Here is a 12,613-nt window from a genome sequence, read left to right as displayed (position 1 = left end):
TATATTCTTAATATCTTAGGGCTAATAAATATAGAGCCAGAACTAGTCGTGATTAAGTGGCTTAAGATATCTGGTTTTAGTTATAGAGATTAAGGCTTATCGTAAGCTATAAGTATATAGTATATACGGCTAATACCTTACTTATATATACAGTCACGTAACCTGCTAAAAATAGAATAAGTGGACAGCCAATACCGAACAGGGGGCATAGAAATACCGGTACTTAAGATATATAGTCTTAGTTATAGATATTAAGGTTTATCGTGAGGTACAGGTACATAGCATTTACGGCCAAGATATTGCTTCTGCACGCGCTCGCGTCACCTTCTTATTAATGGTTGAGTGGACAGCAAATAGTGAACAGGGGGCGTACAAATACCGGTACTCGTCATCCATTAGACCTTAGACCATAGTCCGATTAAGAGTTTGCCATAGTCCGAATATATGCACTCTTATATTATGACTCGACCCTGACGACTCTACGATGTGCCGGGACCTTACGTTCCGAGTCTAATTTCGTGTACGAAAACATCCCTTGGCAACCTATCCTGAAAGGGTAAGGCCTATGCCAGATACCACGCACGGGTCTCCGGGATACCGGTACTCGTAAAATGCTCCACCTGTTTATTTATGTTTTTCTATTTTTCATAAACAGCTTTTACAAAGGGATCGCGACCCCGACAATGAAGTCCCATGCCAACGGGTACTACTCTCGCACTAACAGAACAGATAGTTCGGCCACTTTGTCTCTTGATGGCTATCAAGTGGTTGCAAGCGTTAATGGGCCGATAGAGGCCCAGAGGCGCGAGGAAACTCATTTCGAGGCCATTATTGAGGTTCTACTAAGGCCGTCGGCTAGCTTCGGAGGTTTGATTTGCCTTGCCCGCTGCTGACTCCTATGTTTATAGACGCAATAATTGACTCGCATGTGCGTGTGCCTTCGTCTACAGGGACAGGAGAACGATACCTCGAGTTTATCATCGCGGGGGCTCTGCAGCAGCTTATACTTGTGGATGGGCATCCTCGCTGTGCTTATCAAGTAACGCTTCAGGTCACCCAAAGCCCTCGAAACGACAATGTCAACGGGAAGGTCGCACAGGCTCAGGTGGTAAGTTCCTCCGGCTTTGGATTGTCGTGGCCTGTAATTCTCTGAAAGACGACACTCGCACCAAAGACGAGGTTGACTGATTTCACATTCACGAATGCACGTGGCAGAAACTTGCCTCTGTTCCTGCTCTGCTGCATGCCGCAATGCTTGCACTGCTGGCGGCGTCGGTGCCGCTTAAGGAAATAGCTACTTGCGTTGTTGTAGCCACTCCAGGCGAAGCGCTGCGCCAGGAACCCATTGGGAACCCTCCTGCTGTTGTGATGCGCGAAGCGAAGTCGTTACACCTGCTGGGCTTCGCATCCAATGGAGGTCTTCTCCTGGCCGAGAGTGAAGGTGAATGTACGCTAGAGGAATGGGCACGCGGCTATGTGTACGGCTCGCGCAATGTGTTACCGGCAGTTGCTGTCATGGACAGAAGAGGAGAACCCAGATCATAATAACGGGCCTAACATGGGGCAGCTGCTTCGTACATTGGTGAAGGCAAAAACAGCACTAGAAGCCTACTGGTAAATACTATTACGGTCTGGTATTTGTGCCTAAGGTCCGCGATAAGGCCGTTGGTTTATAGTCTAGTGCTATGTTAGCACACTGCTCCGAATACGGAGGTACTTCTAATAGATATACTATAGTGTCCCTACCCCTTTATAGCTTAGATTACCCTAGGGGTAATAGTATAGCATAGACCGTGAATTTATATAAATTACTAGTAAGGTATATATTAGTAGAGAACTATTAGCTAATTAGATATCTTTATTTTCTTTATTTAGTGTAAGCGGCTGGTTATAGGTTAATTGCACTAAGTAAGGCCGAATAATTATATTAGCTAGAATTAAGGAAAGGAAAGGAAAAGGGTTTATAGAGAGCGTAGGATTTACTAGGTTTATACGAATCCGCGGTAAGGGTAGCGCGAGGTCTAAGCGTCGGTTCTATATACTAATTAGCGGTTCCGGTCTTATACTAGAACTATACTTTTAAGGGGTTAACCCGTAATATTACCCCCCTCCCCCCCTCCTCCGGGGCCGGAATAACTAAGCGCTAAACCTGTTATTTCCTAAACGCGTCGCGAGGGAGGCGTGTATCCTCCCTTATATCGGATATATTCGTGTCGCGCGGTATTCGCGGTAAACTCGCTCCTAAGTCGCTAGTATTCCGTGTCACGCTAAGCGCTTACCTTTTATTATTTAAAAACGCCTAGTTACTCCTTTTTCTTTATTCGTAAACTATTATAATAAATAGCTTTATAGGCTTTTATCGTATTCTATAGTCCGATATTATAGTATAAGCGTAGCTTTACCCGGTTTTTTATTCGTAGTTAATTCTTTTTTATAAGCCTATAACCTTATTTTAGTAATAAGCTCTGTTACTTATTCTATGCCTAGGGCCGTATTATTCTTTACTAACTTATAGCGTAGTTATTCTATACTTATAGTTATTTCGTTAATCTTATAATCTATATCTTTATTTATTTTTCTAACTATTATAAGTCTTTTAATAAGCTCTCGCGTTAAGCCGGCTAAATAGTAGCTAATAAAGCGTGTATAGATATCCCCTCTCCGCTATAGCGCCTACTATACCCGTAAAGGCACCGTTAAAGAGTAGCCGGCCGCTAGCGACGTCGCGCCCCCCCCCGCCTTTAATAGCGAAAAACATGGTTAGTTAGTTAAGAGCGTGGCCGAGGAGGCCCTTGCTATTATAGCGAATACCGGTAAGCGTTTAGCTAAAAAGGAGGTTCGTGATACGGCCTAGTATTTCGCCGCGAGGATCCTATTAACTCTTTAGTAGTCCGTAACGCCTTCTAAGCGTTAACGTGGCCTAGCTTATCCCCCTAGCCGTCTCCGCGACGCTTTTTATTATCCTTATACTAACCGTATAGCTAGCGTTAATTAAAAATTTAACTAAACGTGCTATAATTAATCCGGGCCTAGCACGGCCCGTAGTAAGCCTAAATACTATAAATATACTATAGGATCCTACCCGTACCGCCCTATAAGTTTCCTACGAGTTATAGGCGAGGTTATTATAACTAACCTTTATAGCTCCCCGCCGCCGTTATACCTTTTATTAAGCCTTTAGCCGATACGGGTCATGCTATACGTAATAACCCTAATAATAACGATATAAGTATTTTCTTTTTTTCCTTTATATCCTTATCTAGGTCGCTACTAACTTAGGCCTAGCTCCGCGAGGCCTATAAACTAGCTTATAGCGACTACTACGCCTCTTTATCCGAGGTAGCCTTTACCCCCGCCGCTAACCCCGCTCCCGCCTTTATTAACGATAATAAGGGTCTCCGCCGTGAGGTAGCGGCCCTCCGCTACGAGGTTCGCTTATAGGGCGTAGCGATAACGCGCCTCCTAAAGGGTATCCTCGCTACCCTTTAAGGAGGTGGCGGTCCTATTACCGGTAGTAGTAATAATAATAGCTAGGAGGGTCTGGGCGGTAATACCGCTAATTAAAGTCCTTTACGGAGGTATTATCTATCTCCTTAAAAACCGGTAGGGGGGCTAGTGAATTCCCCCCCTTTAATTAACTTACGATTATAGGTTATACTCCCCTTATACTAGGGTCTCCTTATCTTTATATATTCCTTATAATATAGTCTTATAAAGGCCTATTATTCGTATCGGCTAGGCCGTATTTTGCTTTAAAAACGTTTAACGCTATAGTGTCTTTTACGGCGACTAATAGTTCCTAAGTAGGTTCTATATATCCTGCCTAGCGTATTAATACTTTACGGCGTACGCTGTAACCTCGCCGTTTATTCCGTGTATATAAGATACTTTCTACCTCCTACTTTTTATTACCGTGGAGGGCGTCCCGGATCGGTTCGGGCTATAGGTTAGTTACGACTTATATAGGGAGGGGGTCGCGGCTAGCTTACTTTAGGATATCGACGTGGAAGCGGGGATATATCCCTAAAGGCACGTTTAATTCGATAATATAGGAGTTAAATACTTTTATTACTCTATACTTTTAATATAGCTAGCTTAGCTTCTTTAAAGGTCTAGGCGTGGAGTAGTTAGCTATAAAGAGCTAGGCGAGGTCTTTTACCTTAAAGCGTTCGGCTAGGAGTCGCTGTTTATTTATAGACTCCTTATCCTATAGCTGCTTCAAGGCTATAGCTGCTTATACGAACTCTATAGCTCCCTATAAACGACTTAGTAGGGTATAAACGGCGGCTTCCTTTAGGTATACGGGTATCGGGTCGTGGATTTAGATAGGGTTAATATAGAACCCGTGTTCTAGGAAGAAGGGGCTTAGCTAAGTTATAAAGCTTTTCCTGTTATTAAGCGATAACTACGCGGCGGGTAGTAGGCGACCCTAGTCGTCCTAGGAATAGTATATAAAGGTATAAAGATAGGCCTAGATATCTTAATTTAACTTTTCGGGCCCTTTATCGGTTTAGGGGTGGTAGGCCGTGCTAAGTTATTACTTAATCCTTACGAGCTTATAGAAGTGTTACTAGAACCTCCCGGTTTAGTTTAAGCCCCGGTTATTAATAATTAAGAGGGGTATACCGTGGAACCTAAAATAGCAGGTTAAGAAGCGTTCCGTGTAGGCTTTTGCTTTTATTATTTCTATAGCTTTTAATATTACTAACTTTATTAACCGGTCCGTGATTACCTATAAATAACACGCTTTGCTTTTACCGGTAAGTGGTAGGTCTATTATAAAGTCTATCGCGAGGTGGCTACGGATTCGCTCCGGTATAGGTAATAGTTTTAATAGACCGCGCTTCGCGTTCCGCTACTAGTTACCTCCGTTATAAGGGTTATAGTTATAGATAAACTTCTATATATCCTTATTTATACTAGGCTAAAAGAACTATCGGGCTATTATAGCGATTATATTCTCCTTACCCGGGTAACCGCTAGTAGCGGAGTCGTGGATCGCCTATACTAAGCGTTCTCTTAGCGGCGAGTCTTCTCCTAAGCTCGGGACCTAGAGGCGATCCTGGAAGGTCACGTATCTTATAGGGTTAAGAGAGTATTCCGCTATTTATAGTCGTAGTCTAAGGGACGGGTCGAAGCTACGAGCTCTTATAGTAATCGCGGCGAGGATACCTTAGTATTACGGGTTAGTCGCTATAGTTTTATCCTAAAGTTATTAAAGATCTTTATTAACTATAAATACACGCTTAATAGACGTTATCCTCCGTATAACCGGCTTAGGGATCGTTTTCGGGAATACGGAGTTAGGTATTAATTAGATTACCCGTCCCTATTCTTAGTTATCCAAGCTATCCTTCGGTGCGTCCTATTCGCGATAGGAGAGGGTATCCGCCGCGAAGTTCTTAGTACCTTACCGGTACTCTAGTATAAAGTTAAACTAGGCTAGTTCGCTAGCCTAGCGGCTTTGCTTTTCGGTAAGGGACTATTTAGTTATAAAGTACTCGTGGACCTTATAGTCCGATAGTATTATAAATTACTTATAGTTAGTTAGTTCTGCTTTCTAGGCGAGTATATAGCTTATAATTACTAGTATCTCCTTATCGTGGATAGGGTAGTTATACTCCGCCGGGGTAAGCTTATACGAGTAATATACGACCACGTAACGATATCCTAGCTTATCTACCTAGGATAGGATATTACCTAGCGCGTAGCCCGAGTAGTTAGTTTCTAATATAGTTTTACGGTCTAGGTTCTATAGCTATAGGATGGGCTTTATCTAGAAGAGTCGTTTTAGTTCCTTAAAGGCAGCGTCTTTTTTAGTCCCCTACCTAAAAAGCCGGTCCTTTTTTATTAATACTATAAGGGGGGCTATAATACCTATAAAGTCGTAGATAAATATCTAGTAGTAGTTCGTGAATCCTAAAAAGCTTCGTACTCCTTTCACGGAGGTAAGGGCCTCCTAGTCGCGGATAGCCTTTAATTTCTTAGGGTCGTACGATACTCCTTTACCCACTATAACGATAAAGCCTAGGTATTTTACTATCGTCACGCTAAACTTATACTTAGCCGGGTCTAGATTTAGGCCGGCATCTATAAGCCGGCGTAGTACTAGCCGGACCTTCGCCTCGTGGTCCTTATAAGTTCTACTCGAGTAGATTAGGATATCGTTAATATATACTATAATAAAGTCGTTAAGGAACTCCTATAAGGTCTAGTTAATATAGCGTTAGAAGGTAGCGGGTACGCCGCTTAGTCCGAAGGGATATACTAGCTACTCGAAGAGACCGAAGCGTGTTCTAAAGGCCGTTTTGCTTTTATGCCCGGGAGTTATACGGATCTTATAAAAGGCGGCGACTATATTAAGCTTTATAAACCACTTAGCGCTAACTAGGTTACGTAGGGTCTCGGTGATTAGGGGGAGGGGGTAGCGATCCCGTTAAGTAATCGCGTTTAGGGCTCTATAATTATAATAAAAGCGTAGCCCGCCCCCTAGCTTCTTTATAAATAAGACCGGCGCGGTAGCCGCTAAGCTACTAGCTTATATAAATCCCTTATCTATTAGCTCGTTAAGCGTCTTCCGGAGCACTAGTAACTCTTCCCTGGATATACCATAGAGGGGCCCCTATAGTAGGGTCGGCTTAAGCCTATTAGGACCTTACTTTAGGGTGATTTTATAATCGACGCTAGGTCGGTAAGGGGGTAAATCGTTAGCCTTATTAGGCGCGAAGAGGTCGCCGAACTCTTATAGTATATTCGTAGGGATATAGTCCCGAGGGTCTACTAGTTCCTTTTTATAAAGGGCCTTATCGATATCCCGTATACTAATAGCCCGGATTAAGGCGTTAAACTCGTCTTTTTCTTTTCCCTTTAATCCTTTTCTTATCCGTTATATCGTGGCCGTAAACACCGATCCCGAGACTAGCCTTACTTTACGGATAGCTCGTATATCGGCTGGTTTTTCTTTACCTACTAGTCGTAGGTTAATATCGGCGACTCTATAGTATAACCTACGGTTCTTAGCGTAATACGTAACGTTATTATATTCTAGCCACGGTTTTCCTAGGAATATATCCTAATTTAGTCCTTTTACTATATAGGCGAAGACTTATTATATATAGCCGCTAATCTTAAGCTTAAACGCGGCGATCCCGGCGCTAGTGGCCGGCTTAGACGTATCCGAGAATCCTTTTAGTAGTTATCTCCTTTTATCGACTAATAGTAACTAAAGTCTTTAGGTAAAGCGTTCGTTTATAGCAGCGTAATAGTTATAACCCGTATCTATAAGAGTATATATATATCTTTTATTTACTTATATTAATATTAGAGCTAAGTCGCTGCTAGCTAGGTATTTAAACGCCTCTTACTCCCGCCGTAACGCGGCTATTAGCTCTAATACCTGTTTTTATATTAGAGCTATTCTTTTCCTAACTCTTTATTATCCGAGCTATTCGAACTCGTAGCGACGTCGCTATCCTTAGCCTGGACCTTCGCTACGCGGGCGCCCTTAGCCTTCGAGCCCTTATCCTTATCCCGGGACTTATAGTTTATACGGATATATCCCTTCTTCCTATAACCCTAGTACTCCCGGTTATCGCGAGGTCGGTCTATAATCGTATTAGGCCGGACCTAATTAATCCCGCTTATCGCGACGTCTTTATCGGCGTCGGTCTTTTAGTTCCGGGTTTAGTTTAGTATATAAGTGTTCCGACTAGTTAGACGTAGACCCTTTAGCTTCTAGGCGATACTCTAGACCTTAATAACCTAGCTTATATAGTCGTGGGGTAACTTCGCGGTAACTAGGGCGCTATATAGCTTTTAGCTTAAGGCTCCTTCTAGGAAAGTGATCTTCGCTAAGTCTGCCTACTCGCTACTACCTGCTTAGGCGATCTGTTTTTCGAATTTCGGTAGGAACTATAAAAAGGTTTGCTTTTCGCGTTATCTAAGGGAATATAGCGCGAGGGCCGCGCGAGGCTATTTATTCTAGTCCTTATATATACGGTCTAGGTAGGTAAGGAATAATTCTAGGTCGCGGGTACCTTCCGGCCCCCCCGCGGCGTAGAAGGCTAATACTATTTACTATACACTCCCTTCTAGGTATAAGTTAATATAGTACTATATTTCTGCTTAGTTATTAAATAAGTGTTCGTCTAACTAGAGCTTATCGTGTATCTATTATAACTAGGTGGCGTACTTTATTCGCCTTCTACTAAACTTCGCGGGGTACAGTAGAGGTTTAGTATATAGTGGATATAGTTTTTAGGGGACTTTGATTTAGAGGGGAGCAGAGGTTGCCGGGGTAGGAGGGCCTGCCACCGATTCTATAGGAGTGTTTATAGGGGCCCCCTCCGAGGGGGGCGCGAGGTTAAGGGTAGGTTGCTACGGGGCCTGGATATTCGCGAGGCCGTTCGCGAGTCGTTAAAGTAGCTTTTATTATTAAGCTAACTATTCCTATAAGGGACCGAGCGTCGTATTAATAGCTGCGGTAATCCTTTTATCCGTCCACTTAGCCAGCTTAGCGGGGTTTATAGGACCGCCGCCGCCTAATAGCGCGTTCGTATCTAGCTCTATACTAACATAGCGTATAGGGTTCGCTAAATTCTAGCTATATAAGCGGCTAGTTATAGGTTAATCGTACTAAGTAAGGCTAAATAATTATATTAGCTAGAATTAAGGAAAGGAAAGGAAAAGGGTTTATAGAGAGCGTAGGATTTACTAGGTTTATACGAATCCGCGGTAAGGGCAGCGCGAGGTCCGAGCGTCGGTTCTATATGCTGATTAGCGGTTCCGGTCTTGTGCCGGAACTATACTTTCGAGGGGTTAACCCGTAACATTTAGTATTACCCGTAGAGAGTAGCACTATTTATAAGCGGCCTATCTACTATTTATAAGCGTCCTAAACTTAATTAGGAAGGTTACGCGAGCCTGTGTAGTAGTATATATACGCTACGATCTTAGCTATAGATATCCCGTACCGATATATATAATTATAATAAGGTTTTGTCTCCCTTGCTTATTACGAATATCCGTTACTATAAATTCACTGCTTAATTTAACCTCTATGCATAAAGCTCTAGTTAGGAAGAATATACGCTCTCGTGATAGAAAAAGTGGTGGAAAAGCAGGTGGAAAAAGATATAGGAAAAGAGGTAGGAAAAGAGGTAGGAAAAGCAGATAGAAAGTTTTTTAATATAGTGGTTATATAAGCTTATCTATCTGATAATAAGCCCTTATCTATATAATAATATATAAAATAAATTCACTACTTTTTCACTACTTGTTCCACCTCCAGGATATAATGCATTTTAGGGTACTTTGATATAATAGAAAACAGGTTACAATAGCTACGATTTTATAGTCTTGGGCATTAAGTATAAGGCATAGTGATTAACGCCTGTCTTGTACAAAACGTCTATTATGATTGTACGTACCGGTACGGGACATCTATAGCCAAGATCGTGGCGTATATATACTACTGCGCGGGCTCGCGTAACCTTGCTAATTGGGTTTAAGACGCTGGCAGATAGTAGACAGGCCGCTTATAAATAGTAGTACTTATATACAGGGTAGTCTAATACGTAAATATAAATATTATCGTAGCTAATAATAGCTAGGATCGATTATATTTAGGACTTTTAACTATATAACGCTAGATCTGTTATTAAATCTACTAATTTCGACTATTAAGATTATAACAACCAGGGCTTTCTTCTTATACTAGATTACTATAATATCCTGGAGATAGCTAACTTATAGAGTAGTAAGCTAAGTAACTCTCCTTCTATCACGCCTAAACCACGTTAATATAGCGGCTAAGACGAATAGCCTAAGCAGCTTAAAAATCCATTATATAGTCGCTCTAGTGTTACGGGTTAACCCCGTAGAGATAATCCGGTAAAGCACCGGATCTTCTGACTAATCATAGTGTATTCCTAGCGGTTCACCGCGATATTATATTTAGGTCGTAAGCATCTATAGAGTTTTCCCCTTTTCCTTCTTATCTCCTTAGCTTTAGATAATCTAATTATTCGGCCTTACTCTATAAATAACTTATAACCAGCCGTTTATATATCTAAAGCTTAGCGAAACCTATACGCTACGCCTATAGAGATAGATTACTAGTTCGATCCGCCTCCCGGCGCTCTATTACGCCTAGCGGGCGAGTCGCCTAAGGCTACAGAGTAGAGGAGGGAGATTATTAACTCTCCATAGACTTAGGTCGCTACCTTTACCACCTAGATCTAAGACTAATAGAACGCTATTAACTAACTATTATAAGCGATATAAAACTAATAACGTATAGCTACGCCGCGCCTAGCCACTATATAAAAGGAGGTTATATAAGGCTCCTAAATATCTGCCCCGACGCACACGCCTAACCCGATACGCGCTACGAACCCACGAACTAAAGTACTCCTACTATTATCGAAGTTTAACGGTAAATACTTAGAGTATATAAGCTAATTATCCGAGATACGCAAGAATCTCCTTTTAGATTAACACCTCTTCTCAAGCCCTTATAAGAAGTGGTATTTTATTAACGCCTACGTAGATACAGCCCCTTACCGTGTTATTACCTCCTTTTAGGCGGCGGGCGGAACCGACGGTTATTATAACCTTAAAGACTTCCTTAATTACCTTAATCGTATATATAAGGATATTAACGAATGACCTCGCGCAGCTAACGCCTTATAAACGTTATAATAACGCGAAAACTAAGCGTTTAGTAGTTTTATACCCGGCTTAAAACAGTAGCTAGCTATTATAGGCGGAGGTTAATAGGATAATACGGCGAAGATCACGTTCCTAGAAGGAGCTCTTAGTAGCCGCCTCTATACCGCCCTTATTACTACGAAACTACTAAATAATTACTACGCTTAGGTAGTAGAGGTATAGAGTATTACTTAAAGACTCTAAGCCCTTATTATAAGGCTATGTTTTAGTTAAATACCCCGTAATAGTAATAATAATAATAACCACGCCTATAACTATAATAGTAATATAAAGATAGGAGGGGTTCATCGAGTATAGACTAAGAGGAAAGAGATAAGAGAGTGCCATAACTATAGGAAAAAGGGATACCTTACTAGGAAATACCGCTTAAAGAAGAAGGACGCTAAAGATTAGGAGGAAAGCCGCGGAGCTAAGGTCTTAGTACCTGGGATAATAAGATAACCTATATAGGAGCTATAAATAACGATAAAGACTCGGAAAAAGAATAGCTCTGGTATAAAAACAGGCACTAGAGCCTATTATAAAGGAATAAAGGGATTAAAAAGAGTTTATATCGTAGTCGCGAAGTAGTCACTTAGCTCTTATATAAGCGCGGATAAATAAGAAGTTAATTACCGCTCTTATAGATACTAGTTATAACTATTACGCCGCTATATACGAACGTCTTGTAAAGTCCCTCCGCCTCCTGTTAGTCGATAAGACTAGAAGACCCCTCTTAGGGTTCTCCGATACTATAGGGTCTACTAAAAGTTACGGTATCGCCGTATATAATCTTAAGATTAGTGGATATATATAACGATTATTCGCCTATATAGTACTAGGATTAAACTACGATATATTCCTAGGGAAACCTTACATAGAATATAAAGATATTACCTATTACGTAAAAAGACGTCGCCTTTACTATAAAGTGGCTCGGATAAATGTCCGACTCTAAGGCGAAGAAAAGCCTGAGAATATTAAAGCTATTCGTGGAGCTTAAGTAATAACCGGGTTAGTGTTCGCTAGTATTATACGCCGATTATAAAGGAAATAACGGTTCGGAAAAAAGGAACTCGCGCTCTACGTAGTTAGTATTAAAGATATCGATAAGGCCCTCTAAGGTAAGTCTCTAATCGACCCCCGGAAGTATATCCTAAAGGAGATCCTATAATAATTTCCTGATTTATTCTCTAACTTATAAATAAACCGCCTTCCCCCTTATCGACCCGGGGTTAACCACGAAGTAAACCTTATATAAAGTCCTAATAGTAAGGAGCTAGAACTACCCTAAGGCCCTCTTTATAATATAGCTAAAGAAAGACTGTTAGTCTTATAGAAGACTCTTACTGACCTAATCGATAAGGGGTTTATAGAAGCTAGTAGCTCTGCCGCTAAGGCTTTAGTTCTATTTATAAAGAAGCTAGGAGGTAGGCTATGATTCTATCATAACTACCGCGCCCTAAATACGATTATATAAAAAGACCGCCACCGTTTTTTTACTAATTATGGTAATACTCCGAAACCTAGAGTAAGCTAAGTGGTTTATAAAACTCGATATAGTTACTACTATAGAGGGGCAGACTAGTGTTCCGGGTCAGGACGTTGGATATCACGTGACTACTCGGTCCCAGAGATCTGGTCTTGTATACGGCTATTCTTCGGAATAGACCCATTATATCTAGCTAACTTTTCGTCCGATCTTTTACGATCCTTACCTATTACCTATTATAATTATAATTTATATTATCCTTCCTTTTCCGGATATCTAGACGATCTAGAAGAAGAGCCGACCGTAGGCCCGCCTGCCTATCTATAGCTATTTATTCCCCTGATCATACCACTGCCGACCTTTTTAGAGGCCCGGCGACCGTCTCCTCGGGACCCTTAGGTTTAGATACGG

General features: G+C 41.6%; 1 protein-coding gene across 1 annotated transcript; it reads left to right on the top strand.

Annotated features, from left to right (window-relative positions):
* Positions 1–651: 651 nt before the first annotated feature.
* ACRALDRAFT_2033853 (uncharacterized protein) lies at positions 652–1,810 on the top strand. The gene is made up of 3 exons (XM_071020740.1): positions 652–1,108; positions 1,216–1,476; positions 1,508–1,810. Exons 1-3 carry the CDS (start codon positions 899–901, stop codon positions 1,616–1,618), a joined length of 582 nt encoding a protein of 193 aa, XP_070878261.1. The 5' UTR covers positions 652–898; the 3' UTR covers positions 1,619–1,810.
* The last annotated feature ends 10,803 nt before the right edge of the window (positions 1,811–12,613 follow it).

This window comes from Sodiomyces alcalophilus (genome assembly GCF_042370955.1).
Source record: "Sodiomyces alcalophilus JCM 7366 unplaced genomic scaffold ACRALscaffold_2, whole genome shotgun sequence".
Taxonomy (NCBI): Eukaryota; Fungi; Ascomycota; class Sordariomycetes; order Glomerellales; family Plectosphaerellaceae; genus Sodiomyces; species Sodiomyces alcalophilus.
This window is presented reverse-complemented; position numbering and strand designations above follow the sequence as displayed.